Source organism: Salmo salar, chromosome ssa17 (assembly GCF_905237065.1).
Source record: "Salmo salar chromosome ssa17, Ssal_v3.1, whole genome shotgun sequence".
Taxonomy (NCBI): domain Eukaryota; kingdom Metazoa; phylum Chordata; class Actinopteri; order Salmoniformes; family Salmonidae; genus Salmo; species Salmo salar.
The window spans coordinates 83,254,769-83,280,647 of record NC_059458.1 but is presented as its reverse complement, the minus strand read 5'-3'; the positions used below and the strand labels follow the sequence as shown (position 1 = coordinate 83,280,647).

At 45.2% G+C, this 25,879-nt stretch overlaps 1 protein-coding gene across 1 annotated transcript in view; it reads left to right on the top strand.

Annotated features, from left to right (window-relative positions):
- wnt5b (wingless-type MMTV integration site family, member 5b) overlaps nucleotides 1-25,879 on the top strand; it is a 206,642-nt gene that overhangs the window by 154,001 nt on the left and 26,762 nt on the right. Inside the window, exons 3-5 of the mRNA XM_045700259.1 lie at nucleotides 18,668-18,837; nucleotides 19,510-19,757; nucleotides 24,820-25,112. Of these exons, the coding sequence (XP_045556215.1) occupies nucleotides 18,707-18,837; nucleotides 19,510-19,757; nucleotides 24,820-25,112 (672 nt within the window). The 5' untranslated portion in view covers nucleotides 18,668-18,706. The remainder of the gene's footprint in view (nucleotides 1-18,667; nucleotides 18,838-19,509; nucleotides 19,758-24,819; nucleotides 25,113-25,879) is intronic.

Here is a 25,879-nt window from a genome sequence, read left to right as displayed (position 1 = left end):
CACACAGGGACAGTTCTCTAGTCTTCTCTGTCTCAGGACAGACAGGGACAGTTCTCTAGTCTTCTCTGTCTCAGGACACACTGGGACAGTTCTCTAGTCTTCTCTGTCTCAGGACACACAGGGACAGTTCTCTAGTCTTCTCTGTCTCAGGACAGACAGGGATAGTTCTCTAGTCTTCTCTGTCTCAGGACACACTCCTTCAACCTCCCCATCAACTGCTGAGTTCAGACCACTGTTTAGTAGCTCTTGTTTTATAGCTGTGTGCCCTACTGTGTGTTCACTATCTCCAGCCCTATGACACTACTAACACATACACTACACACTGACAGGGAGGGATGTGGGGCCTGAACGGCCTGTTTATGGTTTCCTGTGCAGTCAGTGAGAAAGACGGAGAAAGCCATATGGGTTTGGCTGGGAGGGAGGGAGGGAGGGAGGGAGGCATGGAGGGAGGGAAACGGAAAGGGAGAGCGAGGGAGGTGCTGCCACCTCACAGCACCACTTGCATGACTCATCTACAGCCAGCTAAAGAGAAAAGAGTATATAGAGAGAGAGAAAACAGAGGGAGGAGGAAGAGAGCAGGAAGAGCAGGAAGGGAAAGAGGCATAGAAAATAATAGGAAGGGAGGAGAGAAACAATGAGGAAGGAGAGAGAGGGAGGAAGAGGCAGGGGGAGAGAGAGGGAGAAAGAGGCAGGGGAGAGAGAGGGAGGTAGAGGCAGGGGGAGAGAGAGGGAGAAAGAGGCAGGGGAGAGAGAGGGAGGAAGAGGCAGGGGAGAGAGAGGGAGGAAGAGGCAGAGGGAGAGAGAGGGAGGAAGAGGCAGGGGGAGAGAGAGGGAGGAAGAGGTAGGGGGAGAGAGAGGGAGAAAGAGGCAGGGGAGAGAGAGGGAGGGAGGAAGAGGCAGGGGGAGAGAGAGGGAGGTAGAGGCAGGAAGCAAAGAGAGAGAGAGACTACCATAACCCACTGGATTCCCAAATTACATTAAATGAACTAAATACAAACTCTCCAACCCAAAAAAGGCCTGTGCTGTTGATGTTATCAGACCACAAATTCCAATTGGCTATACTTCAACCTTTTAACATCAGCTCTGGCATCTTCCCCAATATTTGGAACCAAGGATTGATCACCCCAATCCACAAAAGTAGAGATAGATTTGATTCCAATAACTATCGTTGGATATGCGTCAACAGCAACCTTGGGAAAATCATCTGCATTATCATTAACAGCAGACCAGTGCACTTCCTCAGTGAAAACAATGTACTGAGCAAATGTCAAATTGTCTTTTTACCAAATTACCGTATGACAGACCACGTATTCACCCTGCACACCCTAATTGACAAACAAACAAACCAAAACAAAGGCAAAGTCTTCTCATGATTTTTTTTTTATATAAAAAAAGCATTTGACTCAATTTGGCATGAGTGTCTGCTGTACAAATGTATGGAAAGTGGTGTTGGGGAAAAAACATACAATATTATAAAATCCATGAACACAAACAACAAGTCTGAGGTTGAAATTGGCAAAAAACACATTTCTTTCCACAGGGCTACAGCTTAAGTCACACCCTATATAACATATATATCAACGAATAGGCGAGGGCACTAGAACAGTCTGCAGCACCCGGCCTCATCCTACTAGAATCTGAAGTCAAATGTCTACGGTTTGCTAATGATCTGATGCTTCTGTCCCCGACCAAGGAGGGCCTACATCAGCACCTAGATCTTCTGCACAGATTCTGCCAGACCTGGGCCCTGACAGTATATCTCAGTAAGACAAGAATAATGGTGTTCCAAAAAAGGTCCAGTTGCCAGAACCACAAATACCACAAATTCCATCTAGACACCGTTGCCCTACAGCACAAAAAACTATACATACCTCGGCCTAAACATCAGCTCCACAGGTAACTTCCACAAAGCTGTGAACCATCTGAGAGACAAGGCAAGAAGGGCCTTCTACGCCATCAAAAGGAACATCAAATTCGACATACCAATTAGGATCTGTCTAAATATACTTCAATCAGTTATAGAACCCGTTGCCCTTTATGGTTGTGAGGTCTGGGGTCCGCTCACCAACCAAGAATGTTGGGACAAACACCAAATGAGACTCTACATGCATAATTCACCAAAAACATCCCCTGCGTACACGTCACAATAATGCATGCGACAATACCTGATCATTATAAAACTCCAGAAAAGAGATGTTAAATTCTACAACCACCAGACAGGCAGACAGACAAGTAGACAGGCAGGCAAGCAGAGAGACAGACTGGCAAGCAGGCAGACAGACAGGCAGACAGACAGACAGACAGACAGACAGACAGACAGACAGACAGACAGACAGACAGACAGACAGACAGACAGACAGACAGACAGGCAGACAGACAGACAGGCAGACAGACAGACAGACAGACAGACAGACAGACAGACAGACAGACAGACAGACAGACAGACAGACAGACAGACAGACAGACAGACAGGCAGACAGACAGACAGACAGACAGACAGACAGACAGACAGACAGACAGACAGACAGACAGACAGACAGACAGACAGACAGACAGACAGACAGACAGGCAGGCAGGCAGGCAGGCAGGCAGGCAGGCAGGCAGGCAGGCAGACAGATGTACAGACAGGCAGGCAGGCAGACAGACAGATGTACAGACAGGCAGGCAGGCAGCCAGGCAAGCAGGCAGGCAGGCAGGCAGGCAGGCAGGCAAGCAGGCAGTCAGGCAGGCAGGCAGGCAGACAGGCAGGCAGATAGATAGGGAGAGATATACAGCAGCAGTAGACTATAGGTACAGTAATGATATACAGCAGCAGTAGACTATAGGTACAGTAATGATATACAGCAGCAGTAGACTATAGATACAGTAATGATATACAGCAGCAGTAGACTATAGATACAGTAATGATATACAGCAGTAGACTATAGGTACAGTAATGATATACAGCAGTAGACTATAGATACAGTAATGATATACAGCAGTAGACTATAGGTACAGTAATGATATACAGCAGTAGACTATAGATACAGTAATGATATACCAGCAGTAGACTATAGATACAGTAATGATATACAGCAGTAGACTATAGGTACAGTAATGATATACAGCAGCAGTAGACTATAGGTACAGTAATGATATACAGCAGTAGACTATAGATACAGTAATGATATACAGCAGTAGACTATAGGTACAGTAATGATATACAGCAGTAGACTATAGATACAGTAATGATATACAGCAGTAGACTATAGGTACAGTAATGATATACAGCAGTAGACTATAGGTACAGTAATGATATACAGCAGCAGTAGACTATAGGTACAGTGATATACAGCAGTAGACTATAGGTACAGTAATGATATACAGCAGTAGACTATAGATACAGTAATGACATACAGCAGCAGTAGACTATAGATACAGTAATGATATACAGCAGCAGTAGACTATAGATACAGTAATGATATACAGCAGTAGACTATAGATACAGTAATGATATACAGCAGTAGACTATAGATACAGTAATGATATACAGCAGTAGACTATAGGTACAGTAATGATATACAGCAGTAGACTATAGATACAGTAATGATATACAGCAGCAGTAGACTATAGATACAGTAATGATATACAGCAGTAGACTATAGATACAGTAATGATATACAGCAGCAGTAGACTATAGATACAGTAATGATATACAGCAGCAGTAGACTATAGATACAGTAATGATATACAGCAGTAGACTATAGGTACAGTAATGATATACAGCAGTAGACTATAGATACAGTAATGATATACAGCAGTAGACTATAGATACAGTAATGATATACAGCAGCAGTAGACTATAGATACAGTAATGATATACAGCAGTAGACTATAGGTACAGTAATGATATACAGCAGCAGTAGACTATAGATACAGTAATGATATACAGCAGTAGACTATAGATACAGTAATGATATACAGCAGTAGACTATAGATACAGTAATGATATACAGCAGTAGACTATAGATACAGTAATGATATACAGCAGCAGTAGACTATAGATACAGTAATGATATACAGCAGCAGTAGACTATAGATACAGTAATGATATACAGCAGTAGACTATAGATACAGTAATGATATACAGCAGCAGTAGACTATAGATACAGTAATGATATACAGCAGTAGACTATAGATACAGTAATGATATACAGCAGTAGACTATAGATACAGTAATGATATACAGCAGCAGTAGACTATAGATACAGTAATGATATACAGCAGCAGTAGACTATAGATACAGTAATGATATACAGCAGTAGACTATAGGTTCAGTAATGATATACAGCAGCAGTAGACTATAGGTACAGTAATGATATACAGCAGCAGTAGACTATAGATACAGTAATGATATACAGCAGTAGACTATAGGTACAGTAATGATATACAGCAGTAGACTATAGGTACAGTAATGATATACAGCAGCAGTAGACTATAGATACAGTAATGATATACAGCAGCAGTAGACTATAGATACAGTAATGATATACAGCAGTAGACTATAGGTACAGTAATGATATACAGCAGTAGACTATAGATACAGTAATGATATACAGCAGTAGACTAAAGGTACAGTAATGATATACAGCAGTAGACTATAGATACAGTAATGATACACAGCAGTAGACTATAGATACAGTAATGATATACAGCAGTAGACTATAGGTACAGTAATGATATACAGCAGCAGTAGACTATAGGTACAGTAATGATATACAGCAGTAGACTATAGATACAGTAATGATATACAGCAGTAGACTAAAGGTAGAGTAATGATATACAGCAGTAGACTATAGATACAGTAATGATATACAGCAGTAGACTATAGGTACAGTAATGATATACAGCAGTAGACTATAGGTACAGTAATGATATACAGCAGCAGTAGACTATAGGTACAGTGATGATATACAGCAGTAGACTATAGGTACAGTAATGATATACAGCAGTAGACTATAGATACAGTAATGACATACAGCAGCAGTAGACTATAGATACAGTAATGATATACAGCAGCAGTAGACTATAGATACAGTAATGATATACAGCAGTAGACTATAGATACAGTAATGATATACAGCAGTAGACTATAGATACAGTAATGATATACAGCAGTAGACTATAGATACAGTAATGATATACAGCAGTAGACTATAGATACAGTAATGATATACAGCAGCAGTAGACTATAGATACAGTAATGATATACAGCAGGCAGGCAGTCAGACACCTCACCACAGAGATCTGTCAGAGCTGCCGAACCATTGATCTCACAGCACGCTTCTTGTCTCTCTCCTTCTCTCTGTCTCTCCCTCCCTCTCTCTCTCTCCCTCCCTCCCTTCCTCCCCCCTCCTTACCACCGCTGCAAAGCATCCTGGGACACACAGCTGGACCGCCTTAACACCCCACCCCCCAGGCCCTCCCTACAGACGCCCCTCACACACACACGGTCCATGAGTTTCCCCCCCAGGGACAGTGCCACGGGGGTTTGGGGTGTTAGGGAAGGAGGGGGAGAGTTAACGGCTGGAAATACTCAGCTGCAGTTAGCTGTTGCTTTGTGTTTCATTTGATTTGCTTTTTTATTTGCCGCTGTGTTTGTGTGCATGTGCAGTGGGGGGGGGGAGACATTTGAAATGTCTTTTTTTTACATTTTGTGAGTGTAATGTTAACAGTACATTTTTATTGTTTATTTCACTTTTGTTTATTATCCACTTCACTTGCTTTGTCAATGTTAACATATGTTTCCAATGCCAATAAAGCCCTTAAATTGAATTGAGAGGAACAGAGAGAGAGAGCGAGAGAGAGAGACAGAGACACAGAGAGAGGGGGGAGAGAGGGAGAGAGACAGAGAGGGAGAGAGGGAGAGAGACAGAGACACAGAGAGAGGGGGGAGAGACAGAGAGGGAGAGGGAGAGAGAGACAGAGACACAGAGAGAGGGGGAGAGAGGGAGAGAGACAGAGAGGGAGAGGGAGAGAGAGACAGAGACACAGAGAGAGGGGGGAGAGAGGGAGAGAGACAGAGAGGGAGAGGGAGAGAGAGACAGAGACACAGAGAGAGGGGGAGAGACAGAGAGTGAGAGGGAGAGAGAGAGAGAAATAGAGAAGCATGAATGAGTAGGAGAAAGGGAAAACCAGAGAGAGTGACATAACTATACAATGTCTGTGTTGCAGATTGCCTGTATGTCTGAAACCCCTCTTATCCCCCAGTATGTTTGAGACAGTATACAGCTCGTTATACAGAATGAGCTCTGGGCTCCAGAGATAGCCTCCAGGGAGAGGCTGAGCTGGTATGCTGCTCACCCCGCTGCCAGGCCTCCCTCTCCTGGGTACCACCTCTCCTTCATGGGCTCTCCTCTGTCTGGCTCTCTGGCTGAGATGTAGCATAGCGTAGCACTAGACTGGAGATCCAGCCCTGGATGTAGCATAGCGTAGCACTAGACTGGAGATCCAGCCCTGGATGTAGCATAGCGTAGCACTAGACTGGAGATTACATTTACATTTACATTTAAGTCATTTAGCAGATGCTCTTATCCAGAGCGACTTACAAATTGGTGCATTCACCTTATGATATCCAGTGGAACAACAACTTTACAATAGTGCATCTAAATCTTTTAAGGGGGGGGTTAGAAGGATTACTTTATCCTATCCTAGGTATTCCTTAAAGAGGTGGGGTTTCAGGTGTCTATGGAAGGTGGTGATTGACTCCGCTGTCCTGGCGTCGTGAGGGAGCTTGTTCCACCATTGGGGTGCCAGAGCAGCGAACAGTTTTGACTGGGCTGAGCGGGAACTGTGCTTCCTCAGAGGTAGGGAGGCGAGCAGGCCAGAGGTGGATGAACGCAGTGCCCTTGTTTGGGTGTAGGGCCTGATCAGAGCCAGAAGGTACGGAGGTGCCGTTCCCCTCACAGCTCCGTAGGCAAGCACCATGGTCTTGTAGCGGATGCGAGCTTCAACTGGAAGCCAGTGGAGAGAGCGGAGGAGCGGGGTGACGTGAGAGAACTTGGGAAGGTTGAACACCAGACGAGCTGCGGCGTTCTGGATGAGTTGTAGGGGTTTAATGGCACAGGCAGGGAGCCCAGCCAACAGCGAGTTGCAGTAATCCAGACGGGAGATGACAAGTGCCTGGATTAGGACCTGCGCCGCTTCCTGTGTGAGGCAGGGTCGTACTCTGCGAATGTTGTAGAGCATGAACCTACAGGATCGGGTCACCGCCTTGATGTTAGTGGAGAACGACAGGGTGTTGTCCAGGGTCACGCCAAGGTTCTTAGCACTCTGGGAGGAGGACACAAGGGAGTTGTCAACCGTGATGGCGAGATCATGGAACGGGCAGTCCTTCCCTGGGAGGAAGAGCAGCTCCGTCTTGCCAAGGTTCAGCTTGAGGTGGTGATCCGTCATCCACACTGATATGTCTGCCAGACATGCAGAGATGCGATTCGCCACCTGGTTATCAGAAGGGGGAAAGGAGAAGATTAATTGTGTGTCGTCTGCATAGCAATGATAGGAGAGACCATGTGAGGATATGACAGAGCCAAGTGACTTGGTGTATAGCGAGAATAGGAGAGGGCCTAGAACAGAGCCCTGGGGGACACCAGTGGTGAGAGCACGTGGTGCGGAGACAGATTCTCGCCACGCCACCTGGTAGGAGCGACCTGTCAGGTAGGATGCAATCCAAGCGTGGGCCGCGCCGGAGATGCCCAACTCAGAGAGGGTGGAGAGGAGGATCTGATGGTTCACCGTATCAAAGGCAGCAGATAGGTCTAGGAGGATGAGAGCAGAGGAGAGAGAGTTAGCTTTAGCAGTTCAAGAGTTTTGGAGAGAAAAGAAAGAAGGGATACTGGTCTGTAGTTGTTGACATCGGAGGGATCGATTGTAGGTTTTTTTCAGAAGGGGGTGCAACTCTCGCTCTCTTGAAGACGGAAGGGACGTAGCCAGCGGTCAAGGATGAGTTGATGAGCGAGGTGAGGTAAGGGAGAAGGTCTCCGGAAATGGTCTGGAGAAGAGAGGAGGGGATAGGGTCAAGTGGGCAGGTTGGCCGGCCGTCACAAGACGCGAGATTTCATCTGGAGAGAGAGGGGAGAAAGAGGTCAAAGCACAGGGTAGGGCAGTGTGAGCAGGACCAGCAGTGTCGTTTGACTTAGCAAATGAGGATCGGATGTCGTCAACCTTCTTTTCAAAATGGTTGACGAAGTCATCCGCAGAGAGGGAGGAGGGGGGGAGGAGGATTCAGGAGGGAGGAGAAGGTGGCAAAGAGCTTCCTAGGGTTAGAGGCAGATGCTTGGAATTTAGAGTGGTAGAAAGTGGCTTTAGCAGCAGAGACAGAAGAGGAAAATGTAGAGAGGAGGGAGTGAAAGGATGCCAGGTCCGCAGGGAGGCGAGTTTTCCTCCATTTCCGCTCGGCTGCCCGGAGCCCTGTTCTGTGAGCTCGCAGTGAGTCGTTGAGCCACGGAGCAGGAGGGGAGGACCGAGCCGGCCTGGAGGATAGGGGACAGAGAAAATCAAAGGCTGCAGAAAGGGAGGAGAGGAGGGTTGAGGAGGCAGAATCAGGAGATAGGTTGGAGAAGGTTTGAGCAGAGGGAAGAGATGATAGGATGGAAGAGGAGAGAGTAGCGGGAGAGAGAGAGCGAAGGTTGGGACGGCGCAATACCATCTGAGTAGGGGCAGAGTGAGAAGTGTTGGATGAGAGCGAGAGGGAAAAGGATACAAGGTAGTGGTCGGAGACTTGGAGGGGAGTTGCAATGAGATTAGTGGAAGAACAGCATCTAGTAAAGATGAGGTCAAGCGTATTGCCTGCCTTGTGAGTAGGGGGGAAGGTGAGAGGGTGAGGTCAAAAGAGGAGAGGAGTGGAAAGAGGGAGGCAGAGAGGAATGAGTCAAAGGTAGACGTGGGGAGGTTAAAGTCACCCAGAACTGTGAGAGGTGAGCCATCCTCAGGAAAGGAACTTATCAAGGCGTCAAGCTCATTGATGAACTCTCCAAGGGAACCTGGAGGGCGATAAATGATAAGGATGTTAAGCTTGAAAGGGCTGGTAACTGTGACAGCATGGAATTCAAATGAGGAGATAGACAGATGGGGCAGGGGAGAAAGAGAGAATGTCCACTTGGGAGAGATCAGGATTCCAGAGCCACCACCCCGCTGGCCAGATGCTCTCGGGGTATGCGAGAACACGTGGGCAGACGAGGAGAGAGCAGTAGGAGTAGCAGTGTTATCTGTGGTAATCCATGTTTCCGTCAGCGCCAGGAAGTCGAGGGACTGGAGGGTGGCATAGGCTGAGATGAACTCAGCCTTGTTGGCCGCAGACCGGCAGTTCCAGAGGCTGCCGGAGACCTGGAACTCCACGTGGGTCGTGCGCGCTGGGACCACCAGGTTAGAGTGGCAGCGGCCACGCGGTGTGAAGCGTTTGTATGGCCTGTGCAGAGGGGAGAGAACAGGGATAGACAGACACATAGTTGACAAGCTACAGAAGAGGCTACGCTAATGCAAAGGAGATTGGAATGACAAGTGGACTACACGTCTCGAATGTTCAGAAAGTTAAGCTTACGTTGCAAAAATCTTATTGACAAATGACGAAAATGATACAGAACTGCTGGCTGGTGAAGTAGACTTTGTTTGAACGTGTAGCTGGCTAGGTAACCTCGATAGTTTCAGTACTACACCTTATCATGATACAAAAGCAACTATGTAGCTAGCTAACATAGCACTAATCAAGACGTTCCTTTGTAATGTATTTAGTTTCTACAATGCTGCTCGTCAGTGATAGTTGGCTAGGTTTGGAAAAATGGTGTCGCGGGGGACGAAAATAGCTGGCTAGCTAACCTCGATAATTACTCTAAACTACACAATTATCAAGCTATGACAAAGACAACTATGTAGCTAGCTAGTGCACTAGTCAAATCGTTCCGTTGTAATGTATTAGTTTCTACAGCGCTGCTAGTCGGTAACGGTTGGCTAGCTAGCAGTGGGTTTGATGATGACTAGGTGTGTTGACTAAGTCTGGAGTCTGGACAACGGCGTCGCGGCGCCGGGCTGGCTAGCTAACCTCGATAATTACTCTAAACTACACAATTATCTTAGATACAAAGACAGCAAAGACAACTATGTACTAGCTAACACCACACTAATCAAGTCGTTCCATTGTAATGTTGTAATGTAATAGTTTCTACAGTGCTGCTAGTCGGTAGAAGTTGGCTAGTTGGCTAGCTAGCAGTGTTGACTACGTTAGGAGGACGAAAATAGCTGGCTAGCTAACCTCGATAATTACTCTAATTACTCTAAACTACACAATTATCTTTGATACAAAGACGGCTATGTAGCTAGCTAAGAAAAATCGCTCAGATCAAACAAATCAAACCAATGTAATGTAATGAAATTTAATATTACCTGTGGAGCGAGCGAAGTGCGACTACTCGCTCCAGCCCTGGAGGTAGCATAGCGTAGCACTAGACTGGAGATCCAGCCCTGGAGGTAGCATAGAGTAGCACTAGACTGGAGATCCAGCCCTGGAGGTAGCATAGCGTAGCACTAGACTGGAGATCCAGCCCTGGAGGTAGCATAGCATAGCACTAGACTGGAGATCCAGCCCTGGAGGTAGCATAGAGTAGCACTAGACTGGAGATCCAGCCCTGGAGGTAGCATAGCATAGCACTAGACTGGAGATCCAGCCCTGGAGGTAGCATAGAGTAGCACTAGACTGGAGATCCAGCCCTGGAGTTAGCATAGCATAGCACTAGACTGGAGATCCAGCCCTGGATGTAGCATAGCGTAGCACTAGACTGGAGATCCAGCCCTGGAGGTAGCATAGCGTAGCACTAGACTGGAGATTCAGCCCTGGAGGTAGCATGCGTAGCACTAGACTGAGATCAGCCCTGGAGGTAGCATAGCGTAGCACTAGACTGGAGATCCAGCCCTGGAGGTAGCATAGCGTAGCACTAGACTGGAGATCCAGCCCTGGAGGTAGCATAGCGTAGCACTAGACTGGAGATCCAGCCCTGGAGGTAGCCTACAGCAGATCTCTGTTGACTGTGAGACTATGTCTCCGTCTATGCTGTGTTTGTCTCCAAGCACTGTCTCTCTGTGTGAAAGCACACATTTCACAGTTAGGATGGCGTTTTGCCCAAGAGCTGTGTTCATAGCTAGGCTCTATACCACTCTTTTTTATTGATTGGTTCATTTGAGTGAATTTGAATATTTGCTGGATTGATATAGGTCTTCCATCTCATACACTGAGACATGAGGACCCGCTAGACGCTACTGAAATAGAATGTTCTAGATCAGAATGTTCTGGACCCCTGTCAGTCATTGGGGCCCTGGCTGGCATTCCGGAAGCCAAATACCCACTGGGCCCTCAGAGGCACATAGATCTTTTCCATAGGATGCCACCCAAGCATTTCCTCCATTGACTGTACAATAATACTGCTGGCACATAGCTGGCAGACCACTGAATGTATAGAAATCAAAGGCTCTTTATGTCCCTTTGACGGTCACTGTGATGTCCTGTAGCAATGCCACAAAGCCAAAGACACTGTCAACACTGGTGGACCAACAAGTCCTTCCTGCTGCTGATGTAGAAACTCCTCCAGTGGATGATTGTTATATATGTATCACAGGTCACAGCCAATCCATGTGGATCCTCTCCTCTCCTCTCCTCTCCTCTCCTCTCCTCTCCTCTCCTCTCCTCTCCTCTCCCCTCCCCTCCCTCCCCTCCCCCCCTCCCCTCCCCTCCCCTCCCCTCCTCTCCTTTCCCCTCCCCTCCCCTCCCCTCCCCTCCCCTCCTCTCCTCTCCTCTCCTCTCCTCTCCTCTCCTCTCTGCTTAGAACGTCAGAGAGTCTGTGTGTTCCAAATGCCGTTGTATTCCTTCTCTCATCTATCTATGCGCTCTCCTCCTCTCACCTTGTCCTTTGGCTTGTGGACTTCAATGCACAACACCTCAGCTGTATGTGACCGGCAAGCCGCTACACACAGCCTACATCGTTGTCACCATATTAGTAAAAGTAATGTCCTAGTCAGCATAGTTAACAGAACTAACGCGTTAGTAAACCCTCTATAATTGTGTAGTAATGTTACAGTGTACAGTCAGTAAGTGGGCCCCAGTGGCAATAAATTAGTAACACCAAAAGCTTACCTTGACATTGAAGAGTTCCAGTGTTGTGTTGGATAGTCATAGCCAGCTAGCTAACATAGCATCCCTCTGTTTGAGCAGGGTGTTTCAGTAGGCTAAACTAGCTAGCTTCATTTGCTAACTAAGTAAGTGAAAATGAAAAAAAATGACAATCTCTCTCTCTCTTTCTTCTCCTTCATTTTGGAAGAAATTAATTTGTTCAAAGCTGTTCAACTATTGTCTTTCTCTCTCTTTGAGTCAACTACTCACCACATTTGATGCACTGCAGTGCTAGCTAGCTGTAGCTCATGCTTTCAGTACTAGATTCATTCTCTGATCCTTTGATTGGGTAGACAACATGTCAGTTCATGCTACAAGAGCTCTAATAGGTAGGAGGATGTCCTCTGGAAGTTGTCATAATTACTGTGTAAGTCTATGGAAAGGGGTGAGAACCATGAGCCTCCTTGGTTTTGTATTGAAGTTAAAGGTTCCCAGAGGAGGAGGGAAGCTAGCTGTCCTCCGGCTACAACATGGTGCTACCCTACAGAGTGTTGCTGAGGCTGCTGTAGACCTTCATTACAAAATAGTGTGTTTTAATCAATTATTTGGTGACGTGTAGTTTTATATAGTATAGTATAGTTTTATCTAAAAAGGATAATTTTTTTATGTTTTACAATTTGTTTTTAAATGAAATTCACTGAGGAGGAGGGTCCTCCCCTTCCTCCTCTGAGGAGCCTCCACTGATAGGGAATATGGTGTCATTTTGGACACATCATTGTCAAGTGTTAAGATGAAACCAGGGGACCAGTTTGTTGTTCTTAATGTTCCTCACAAACAGGGTGTGGCTACCATAAGAAGTGGAATGCCTGGATCTGACCAACAACGTCATTGCAAAAATGCTTTTTCATTATGCAATTCAATTTTTTACTGGATATGTGGAAAACAAAACATTCACCTTTTGCTGCTATTTCTGTCAGGTCTAGTCATACAGTTTGATGCACCACAGAACACAGAACACAGAACACGGAACACACTGCAACTGACTGCAACTCAATGCTGCATGGCCAGCACAGCATTCCATTGTAAATGAATGTAATTCTGATGGACCAAAACACAAAGACGCTGCAGGTGTGATCGAGGCACATTACACTGACATTGCGCCTGGCTAGATAGCTATTGCATAGAGTTCAGGAGAAAATGTATTTTTCATGCCTTGGAGCTTGATGTGCGGTTTGTGCTGAAGTGCGCCCCCATGTGGAAGCTATAAGGAATAGCAGGTTATTACTGTAAAAGCACATTGGTATGTACTGTAGGTCTGAACGGGGTATGATACTATGTAAGGAATGTATATAACACAGTGCCTTGAGCTTGAATTAGTCCTTGATTCATTCACAGCAGTTCATGTCTTCTAAAAGATGTGTGATATAGAGACCACTGCAAAATATGTTTTCACTTCTGCAAGAAGAGACCATAGCATACTACAATCTGATGTGATATTTACTGCTATTATTTCAAATAATGACAATTCAATTGTTAGATGTATTTTATTGTTGGGAAATAGATGAGAGCAGATACTTTGACAAAGGGGACCGTTGTGTTCAGATGTCACATTGTGTTCTCTATAATCAGAAACGTTGGATTTTCATATTGTTCTCAATGTCTAGTTTTCACAATCAGTTGTGCAGTAATATAGTAGGCCATCAAACCTGACAATACTGCCCTAGAAACGGGCAGATCTGAGAAAGAAGAAGAATGTAACTGAAGACCAATAAGTCATGTTTATCATGTATTTCCTCTCATGTGGTCCCAGAGTACTACTGCATGTCATAGAAGCAGAAACAGAAGAACAACCTGTTTTCTAAGAGAAGAGCAGAACGCCTGTGAAGGTGGTGTGGTGAGACATGGTGTCCTGCTGCAGGATGACTACAGACTGTATCTCCTTCTTCCAACTCAGTGTGACTCCATTGGAACCTCCTTGTCCTCTCCATCTGTTTCATCACCATCGGTCACAGTCTCCATTAGAAGTCTTATACAGCGACACTCTTCTCTTCTTGCTGGAGGTTGTAAAGGCAGTGTATGTGAAGTAGTAGACTCCATTAACCGGTGCTCTGAAGATACCTGTCACTGGACTGTAAGCCTCACCAATATTGTTGAAGACATGTTTGTAGACCAGGATGCCATCATCACTATTTGGTCCTTTGGATTCAGACAGCGAGGCTGAGAAGGCCACCTTCGGTCTCTCTCTGTTCTCTCTCTTCAGTTCCTCCACGGTGGCTCCCATCTCATTCAGTTTGGTGCTCTGTTGAGCCACAATGGCTCTCAGCTCCTGGAGTAGGACTCTCTGTTCCTCCATGTTGGCTCCCATCTCATTCAGTTTGGTGCTCTGTTGAGCCACAATGTCTCTCAGCTCCTGGAGTAGGACTCTCTGTTCCTCCACGGTGGCTCCCATCTCATTCAGTTTGGTGCTCTGTTGAGCCACAATGTCTCTCAGCTCCTGGAGTAGGACTCTCTGTTCCTCCATGGTGGCTCCCATCTCATTCAGTTTGGTGCTCTGTTGAGCCACAATGGCTCTCAGCTCCTGGAGTAGGACTCTGTTCCTCCATGGTGGCTCCCATCTCATTCAGTTTGGTGCTCTGTTGAGCCACAATGGCTCTCAGCTCCTGGAGTAGGACTCTCTGTTCCTCCACGGTGGCTCCCATCTCATTCAGTTTGGTGCTCTGTTGAGCCACAATGGCTCTCAGCTCCTGGAGTAGGACTCTCTGTTCCTCCACCTGGCTCTCGCTGACCCTCAGCCTGGCTTCCACGACGGCTGTTTCAGTCAGATGGTTGTTCATGGGAACGTCTTCATCATGGCCCTCGTCCCCATCTTGGTAGACCTGTACGGTGTTGTCAGTTTTAGGGTTGTCACTGTGCTGAAGCTGTCCGTCAGGGGCACAGCTGCAGAGGACGAACAGCAGAGCTACTACAGTGCTCATCGTTTCAGATCGATTGTGGCATCCTTTGGTATCAAACACCCAGACTCATTACTTAGAAACGTCAATAGTTCATCACTTACTTCATCATTTACGTATAAAACAATTAGGTGCTGCATATTCTGATCTTCACAGTTCACACTGCTAATAAATGATAGATAACATTAACTTCAATTTGTCCTGCCAGTAAATCACAGTCAATCCTCTAGATAAAAAATGTACATGCAATAGGCCTGATCAATTCATCAATATCACACTCGTTTTAATGTAATATAACCTACTTGATCTCTATAGCGTCAGGTTTTTCTCCATCAGCCTAGATGTAATTACTATATCCAGCCACTGGAGGACAGTGGTTAGCCTCTATAATAGCCTACTCTGCTGTTGTATTCTATGCTGGGATTCGGGACTGATTGTGGTGACTGTTAGATAAACAGGGAAATGTTTACCTTCTCAATTTAACCAGCAGGGGGCGCTGTTTGCCCCAAAACAGGAATATTGCTTCATTATAAAATTGCCTTCAATAAATAATGATTTATTATCAGGCTTTTTTGACTGTCTGGTCATATAGTCCTGCAAACAAATGCAACCGATAGAGAGAGGTGTCAGGTCTGAGATGTGATTGTGTAGGTGAAACACTAATAGTCATTCTGAGAGAATTGATCATCTTAAGTGAATTTGAAAGACATTGAGAATTAGGTGTCCTATGAGGTGACCCAAAAACGTTCATTCATTCATTCATTTTTCTCCACTGAAACCAACGTCAAAGGGAAAGCACAGGGAAACTAATGTAATACCTGTTGCTCGAGTATTACACATTCAAACAACATGACACTATAACACAAGCATTGGATGTATATTGCAGGCAGTCAAGACACTTTACGGGGGGGGGGGGGGCGGTCTAGGATGGAAGGCGACGGCGGGCGCGTGAAAAGTTGATGGTTGGTGTGTAGGCCTAGGGGTTTGGGGAAAGATGAAAGGCGCGACGACAGTGGCATTCTCATGCAGAGACCGGTCGGAAATCGAGTGGCGTCTCTCGCGCCAGTCAAGGCCCTATACATGTCCACTGACTGTCTGGTCTGGTCTGTGGAACGGAGCCCAGTAAACAGAAACGGAAGACCTGGGGAAATAGTTGGTTAACCTGCTTGGCTGGACCCCTATGAGTCCTGCAAGTGCCATGAGCAGATCGAAAAATACTCTTCGTTTATTTCGTTTTCTGTGAACATAAATAGGAATGTTTCTATTTTTTTAAAGATAGTATTCGAAAGTCATAACCTATGTTATATTTGTACACAGCGCAAAGTAAAAGTTTCCCTTTGCGAGTTTGATGTTTTTTTTCTCGGTTGTTACTGAATTCGATTCTTTTATTGCTCCTCATAAAAATGTTTTATTTTATTTAACCTTTATTTAGACTAGGCAAGTCAGTTAAGAACAAATTCTTATTTACAATGACAGCATACACCGGCAAAAACCCGGACGACGCTGGGCCAATTGTGCGCCGCCCTATGGGACTCCCAATCACGGCCGGATGTGATGCAGCCTGGAAAAATACGCAAACGTGTGTAGCTATGCGCATATGGTTCAAAATATCCCTAAAGCCGTATTTGTAGTAGTTAGGCTATGGACTATTTTATTATCAAGGACTCTGAATTGGGCGACTTTAGAAAGTGGTAGGACTTTAGATCAAAGGTACCCATTCCAGCATGGCGTTTTACTTTGTCTTTGCGAACATTTGAAATAAGGAAAGCTCGCTTCAACACGCCTTTTCTTTAGAGGAGCTAGTCTTCAGAGCTCAATGTGTGGCCGGCTTTATTTTCTTATCCAAAGGAGGATTAAGGTTTTCGAAGCACTCACGTTTATTCAAACAAATCATCAAGTCGAAGTAAAAGGGGGATTTAACGCACATGAACTTTGATGCAATTGTGAAATTTTCCAAAACGTTGACTCCATTAATCGCTCTCTTGCACGCACGCACGCACGCACGCACACACACACACACACACACACACACACACACACACACACACACAGGTATGTCTTACTAACTTGTGAGGACTTTCTGGGTAACAACAATTAATTCCCATTCAAAATCCTATTTTCCCTAACCCCTAAACCTAACCTTAACCTTAACCCTAAACCTAACCCCTAAGCCTTTTTACAAGTGAGGACCGGTAAAAGGTTTGCTATTGTTGTGAGGACTCCTGGTACTCAAATATAATAAAGTGTACTCACACACAGTTTAAATACGTGTTTGTATTGGTGTCATGTCATTTCTTTTTTTTCAACCAATAAAAAATAAATGACAATTATATTACGATTATTTTAATAGTGCTTAAAAATCCTTATTGGATTTGTTTCAATTGTGTTCCTCTGGTATTCCAGTAAGAGCAGAATGCTCATTGTACACACCTGGAAGGACTTTGCTGATGAGATGTTGCTCTTTAGTGCGCAACTTATGCAGAATCAGGTCTGAGTCACATAAATGACTGTTTGCTACATACACTGTTGCCTCTCTCTCAATTTCAATTCAAGGGTTTCTCTAAATGCACTTCTTTCTCTCTCCCCCCATTTGGTATGTTCCCATGTTTTGCTATGACACTAAGGTGGTCTCCGCCTTGCGCAATGACCCCCCCCTTTTTCTTTTACACTGCTGCTACTCGTTGTTTATTATCTATGCATAGTTATGTTACCCCCACCTACATGTACATATTACCTCAATTACCTCGACTAACCTGTACCCCCGCACATTGACTCGGTACCGGTACCCCGTACCATAGCCTCGTAATTGTTACTTTATTGTGTTGCTTTTTTTACTACTTTAGTTTGTTTCGTAAATATTTTCTTAAACATTATTTTCTTAAAACTGCATTGTTGGTTAAGGGCTTGTAAGTAAGTATTTCACGGTAAGGTCTACACATGTTGTATTCGGCTCATGTGACAAATACAATTTGATTTGACATGAACGGTGTTCCCCGCAGGCGTCCGCCCCTCCCCTTGGCCCGTAAAACAAGGGTGGAGGAGGGGGAGGAGAAGAGGGGGAGAGAGGGATGAGGAGAGTCAGTCAGTGTTTAGAGTGTAAATTTACAAAGTAGATCAGATCGAGGCAAGGAATGAACACTTGCTCAAATGTTTTCATAAATAGCCTTGTGTTTTTAATCTTCTGGGGAATACCACTGTGAGACCTGTATCTTATCGGATTTTCCACGTCATCTAAACTTTTCATGGACTGTTTTTTAATGGAACTTTAGTCGTCACCAGAACGCACATCTGATGGCTCTGTCTCCTTACTAAACGCATCTTAGCCTATAGTTCCTAATGCGTCAAATCAGGTTTTCTTCCTTGTACACATTTTACGCACGACTGGGAATTAGGATTAGGCGTTCCTAACAGAGTTTAGACAAAGCTACAAGTCAATAAAGTCATGGGGACAATGCGCAGGACACCTTATCTCCACGGAATCGGATATTGACTGTTGGTAGTCTCGGCATCGTCATCTCTGTGAACCCAGTCTGGAACCCCGCAGCGGATTACAGAGGTTGTTTTTGATCCGTCTTTTTCACAGAGGGGCACTTCTTTCCCGTTTGGGTGTTTGTTGGCGGTGATGGTGGCACAAGGGGTCATGGAGACCAGGACTAGCCGGAGACCGTGCAGCAGCGCCCAGCAACACTTACTGCTGGCGGTCGCTCTCATCGCATGCAGCTCGCAACTACTGGTGGACGCCAACTCCTGGTTGTAAGTTGAACTTTTTCATGTCAAATTAACTCTGTTCAGTTTCTATATCGTTGCGTACTTATTAGTTCATGCGCAATTGATTCATTAATTGACAGATATTGGGGTTTGAGAGAGCGTTCTTGTGTTGTCTTGTGTTGTGGTGCCGTGTGTTCTGTTGTGTCGTGGAGGAGACCAGTGGGAGAACAAATGTGGTGACTTTGTCACAATATTTACCCATGCTACGCACAAATGGCCAAGCTGTTTGTGGAATGGGGGGAAACAGGGGAAGTCCACAGAGTGGAACACCGCATCTTGACCTTGTGCGGAGAGCTTGCTGCCAAACGTTCCACTCTGACGGAGAACATTCCAATCATGTTCCTCATCATCTGACATCGATACAGCACATCATTATTTCATTATTTCATTCGATTAGTACCTGTCTTTATTTCCACAGTAGAATAGACTATATATGTTTTCCTTTATATGTATTATTTTCGTATTTAATTAATGCACATTTGCCATTATTGCCAATTGTATCGCTTTATACGACATATTGAAACGGCGAGTCTTTGACTGAAGCTCTATAGGCTAAAATACTTGCTATTTACGCCTCATCCAGACACTATAATAAACGTTTATTTTCTCAACACTGTATATAACTACCAACCTCCTATTTCCCATCCGTGCATGCAGGTCGTTAGCGATGAACCCTATCCAGAGACCGGAGATGTACATCATCGGGGCGCAGCCTCTGTGCAGCCAGCTGACGGGCCTCTCCCAGGGCCAGAGGAAGCTGTGCCAGCTCTACCAGGACCACATGGTCTACATAGGCGAGGGCGCCAAGACGGGCATCAATGAGTGTCAATACCAGTTCAGACAGCGGCGGTGGAACTGTAGCACGGTGGATAATGCATCCGTGTTCGGACGCGTCATGCAGATAGGTAAGCAAGTCACGTGGTGGGATTGGGATATAGGCTCTGGTTCAGCGCGTTAGTGACCATTTATTTCACCAACGGTTAGTTAAGGAACGCGCACGAATGCGCTGGACCAGAGCTAATGAGTGATAGGCCGGTGGCGGTAGATGATGAAACATGTTCACATTTTGAATTCCCAGTGTAAACTTAGAATTAGTGCACTTTAGAGGCAACGCTGATAACTGTATCTGTACTCTTCAATGTGCTTTTGTATCAGTTCAACTATTAGATAGGGGACCTTTTAACAAACTTGATGTTTCCAAATAAAAATTCGTTGCGCTCAATTGTCAGTCAGATTTTTCTCGACAATTGAGTGTTAGTTCCGTTTTGTAGTTAGATGAGGTGTAGACTAGAGATGGCTTGTCCAATACCCCATAGCTTCTCTATTCTCCCTCTGATGCAGGATCCCCCTCCGACGGCCAGTCAGGCAGGCCGACCGATCCCCTCCCTCTCTCCTCTTCCTCGCCGTTCCCAAAACAGCAAAGGAGTTGTTTGCAGTCAATCGCGAGGGTTTTATTGAGGTGTTAGCCTGCTATTGTCCACGGCCTCCTTTTGAAATGCAATCATGGGGTGACACGGACTCGGCAGATCCGGGCTGCTATTTGAACTATCGGTTCTATGGGCCAATAAAAGTCCTGGTCTTTATCGGGAGCTCGGGCTCCTGCCTCCCGGCTCACATTTAACCTACACATTCTGTTTTTAAGAGAACACATAATTACAACTTTTTGACACGTGACTTTTCTGTTATAACAGTGCCAGGAATCAGGATAGCCAGTCTTAAATGCGGAGTTGCGTTTTACATGGAATATAAAAAAACGGTTTATCTTACTGACAGACGGGCATTGGCATTGTAAACTGATGCCCTCTTTCTTGGTTGGCCGAAGTGGCATTCACCGGCGAATTACTTCCAAAGATATGTCAACATAGGCTATGACTATATATTATTTTTTATATCAAACTCACGAATTATTTAAGAATTCCCAAATCATAAACGTCAACAGAATATATTTTTTATTGTTTACGTTCCCCAAAACACATTTGGAGAGAGAGTGCCAGCTGCCAAGGTTACGTTTATTTGCTTGTATAGAGAGTCCTAGCCTTCCAAGGCTACGATGCTGAAGTATTTCAAACCTTGAGATCTGCATTCCAGATGGTATATCCATCCAGTGGAAAACCTGTCAGGTAACACCCAATGATTTATATATACACTAGATGTCCGATAGGGGGCGTTGTATTAAAGCCGCAGTGCCTCCATCTTGGAATTCCCCCACAGGTGTTAAAAAATATATTTTGGAATCGATAGAAATTAATTTATTAATGTATACATTCGTTTTTTCCACATCTATTCTTTTACAGACACATTAAAGCATACTTGTAAATTATATTATGTGAGCTGAACATACAAATATATATATATATATATATATATATATATATATATTTTAATATATATTATTATTTTATATATTTTTATATATATATTAAAGTATATATTTTAAAGTATAATTTTTATGGAGATACTAATGTTACCTAAATACATGTAATTTTGTCCTTAAAATGTTTTATCAGAATACTGTAGAATTCCATTCATTCTTATGGAGGACTGATCCTACTGGGGAGTGGCAATATGGCTGACCGGTGGCTTCAAAGCCTCTCAATGGCCAATACATAGCATCAACAATCCAGGGTTAACATACATCATTGGTAACACCTGCACACCAGATGGGGGGAGAGAGAGAGATTTTCCTATGCCAATAAGCCCTTTGAATTGAATTGAGAGAGACAGAGAGAGAGAGAGAGAGAGAGGGAGAAAGAGTGTGATAGAGAGAGAGAGAGACCCCACAGAAACAGACCCCACAGAGCCCAAGGACAGCAACAGAATTAGACCCAACCAAATCATGAGAAAACAAAAAGATAATTACTTAACACATTGGAAAGAATTAACAAAACAACAGAGAAAACAAGAATGCTATTTGTCCCTAAACAGAGAATATACAGTGGCAGAATACCTGACCACTGTTACTGACCCAAACTTAAGGAAAGCTTTGACTATGTACAGACTCAGTGAGTATAGCCTTGCTATTGAGAAAGGCCACCGTAGGCAGACCTGGCTCTCAAGAGAAGGCAGGCTATGTGCACACTGCCCACAAAATGAGGTGGAATCTGAGCTGCACTTCCTAACCTCCTGCCAAATGTATGACCATATTGGAGACACATATTTCCCTCAGATTACACAGATCCACAAAGAATTAGAAAACAAACTCGATTTTGATAAACTCCCATATCTACTGGGTGAAATACCACAGTGTGCATCACAGCAGAAAGATTTGTGACCTGTTGCCACAAGAAAAGGTCAACCAGTGAAGAACAAACACCATTGTAAATACAACCCATATTTATGTTGATTTATTTTCCCTTTTGTACTTTAACCATTTGCACGTCGTTACAACACTGTATATATACATAATATGATATTTGTAATGTCTTTATTTTTTTGGAACTTCTGTGAATGTAATGTTTACTGTCACGGTTGTCGTAGGAAGGAGCAGACCAAAGTGCAGCGTGATTATCGTTCCACATTTTTATTGAACTGTGAAATTATGCAATACATATAAATAAACTGAATAACAAAACAACAAACTGTGACGCAGAGGTGAAACATACACTAACTCAAAGACAATCTCCCACAAACCCAGGTGGAAAAAAACCCTACTTAAGTATGATCTCCAATTAGAGACAACGATGACCAGCTGCCTCTAATTGGAGATCATCCCAAACAAAACCCAACATAGAAATACAAAACTAGAACATGACAACATAGAAAAACTAAACTAGAAAACCCCCCTGTCACGCCCTGACCTACTCTACCATAGAAAATAACAGCTTTCTATGGTCAGGACGTGACAGTACCCCTCCCAAAGGTGTGGACTCCGAACGCACCTAAACAAAAAAAACAAAGGGAGGGTTAGGGAGGGTGACAAATGTCTATGGCGGCTCTGGTGCAATACGCAGAACCTTCTTATCCCACGGATCCTCCAGCAGAGGAGGCGGCTCCGGTTTGGGGCGTAACCCCCGCTCCACCCGCTGATCCCTCCGCTTTTGTGTCACCGGACCCTGGATCGTCGCCAAAGGACCTGGACCGTGGATCATCACCAGAGCTTCTGGACTGCCGACCGCCGCTGGAGGTTCTGGACTGCAGACCGCCACTGGAGGGTCCGGACTGCAGGCCGTCTCAGGAGGTTACGGACTGCAGGCCGTCTCAGGAGGTTCCGGACGGCAAACTGTCGCCGGAAGCTCCGGACTGGGAACTGTCGCCGGAAGCTCTGGACTGGGAAATGCGCACTGGAGGCCTGATGCGTGGGGCTGGCATAGGTGGCGCCAGACTAGTAACACGCACCTCAGGGCGAGTGCGGGAAGCAGGAACATGACACCCCGGACTGGGCAGGCACACTGGAGGCCTGATGCGTGGGGCTACTTAAGTATGATCTTCAATTAGAGACAACGATGACCAGCTGCCTCTTATTGGAGATCATCCCAAACAAAACCCAACATAAAAATACAAAACTAGAACATGACAACATAGAAAAACTCAACTAGAAACCCCCCTGTCACGCCCTGACCTACTCTACCATAGAAAATAACAGCTTTCTATGGTCAGGACGTGACAGTTTACTGTTCATCTTTATTCTTTATTTCACTTTTGTATATTATCTACTTCACTTGCTTTGGTAATGTTAACATGTGTTTCCCATGCCAATAAATCCCCTTGAATTGAATTGAGAGAGAGAGAGACAAAGAGTGTGAGAGAGACAGAGAGAGAGAGAAGAGAGAGAGACAGAGACAGAGAAAAGTTAGAGAGCAATAATATAAACCTCTAACATTTTTGGCTGCAGTCAACCCTAGCAGCTCACATCTAGAATCTGTCCACAAGAGAAGTGCTTTTTTCTCTCCGTAGTAAGTTTATAAGATCTTGTAGAGTCTACTCTTCCCATGTCACAAATGATCCGTCAAAGGTCTATAATACATTCAGAGTGGTTGTGTGTTTATCTGGTGTCTGGTAACGGTAGACATTCACTAGCTTATTAAAACAGCCTGCCTCCTTGTTGTTCTCTCTCTCTCTCTCTCTTTCTCAGTCATCTTTCTCTCTCTCCATCCTTCTATGTGCTCCTTTAGCCAGGCTAGCCAGGGGCCCCAGCTCCTTCATCTCCTGACGCCAGGCCCCATTGTCTATTGTCCCCTGTAGGGGCCTGTAGTCACACATCAATAACAGAACCCATGGTTAACTGGCCAGCTTAAAGCGCTAGCTAACTAAGCCCAAGTGGCATTGTGTGTGTGTGTGTGTGTGTAAGTGTGTGTGAGTGTGTGTGTAAGAGTGAGTGTATGTGTGTGTGTGTGTGTAAGAGTGAGTGTGTGTGTGTAAGTATGAGTGTGTGTGTAAGTGTGTGTGAGTGTGTGTGTGTGTGTGTGTGTGTGTGAGTGTGTGTGTAAGTGTGTGTGTATGTGTGTGTGTAAGAGTGAGTGTGTGTGTGTGTAAGTATGAGTGTGTGTGTAAGTGTGTGTGAGTGTGTGTGTGTGTGTGTGTGTGTGTGTGTGTGTGTGTGTGTGTGTGTGTGTGTGTGTGTGTGTGTGTGTGTGTGTGTGTGTGTGTGTGTGTGTGTGTGTGTGTGTGTGTGTGTGTGTGTGTGTGTGTGTGTGTGTGTGTGTGTGTGTGTATGCATGAGTGAGTGTGTGAGTGAGTGAGTGTGTGTGAGTGAGTGTGTGAAAGTGTGTGTGAGTGTGAGGAAGTGTGAGAAAGTGTGTGTGTGTGTGTGTGTGTGTGTAAGTGTGTGTGTGTGAGTACTTGGGAAAAAGAAAGTTGAAGAACATCTTGGACCTTCTACCATTGTATGCTAACCGCCTTGCGTGTGTGTTTATCTCTGTGTGTGTGTGTGTGTGTGTGTGTGTGTGTGTGTGTGTGTGTGTGTGTGTGTGTGTGTGTGTGTGTGTGTGTGTGTGTGTGTGTGTGTGTGTGTGTGTGTCCATCCGACAGGCAGCAGGGAGACAGCCTTCACCTATGCCATCAGTGCAGCAGGTGTGGTGAACGCGGTGAGCAGGGCGTGTCGGGAAGGAGAACTCTCCACCTGCGGATGCAGCCGTGCCGCTCGACCCCGTGACCTACCGCGTGATTGGCTGTGGGGCGGCTGTGGCGACAACGTCAACTATGGTTACCGTTTCGCCCGGGAGTTTGTGGACGCGCGGGAGAGAGAAAAGAACTACCCTCGAGGCTCCATAGAACACACTAGAACACTGATGAACCTACAGAACAACGAAGCAGGGAGACAGGTGAGGAACTGGGACGTACACACACACACACACACACACACACACACACACACACACACACACACACACACACACACACACACACACACACACACACACACACACACACACACACACACACACACACACACACACACACACACACACACACACACACAGAGACACACACACACACACACACACACACACACACACACACACACACACACACACACACACACACACACACACACACACACACACACACACACACGACACACACACACACACACACAGAGACACACACACACACACACACACACACACACACACACACACACACACACACACACACACACACACACACACACACACACACACACACACACACACACACACACAGAGACACACACACAGACACACACACACACACACACACACACACACACACACACACACACACACACACACACACACACACACACAGAGACACACACACAGAGACACACACACACACACACACACACACACACACACACACACACACACACACACACACACACACACACACACACACACACACACACACACACACACACACACACACACACACACGAACACACACACACACACACACGAACACAGTCAAATATATCAGATATGTTGTTATTGTTAGTCTCTGTTCATGGTGTGAACTACATATATGTTGTTGTTATTAGTCTCTGTTCATGGTGTGAACTACATATATGTTGTTATTAGTCTCTGTTCATGGTGTGAACTACATATAT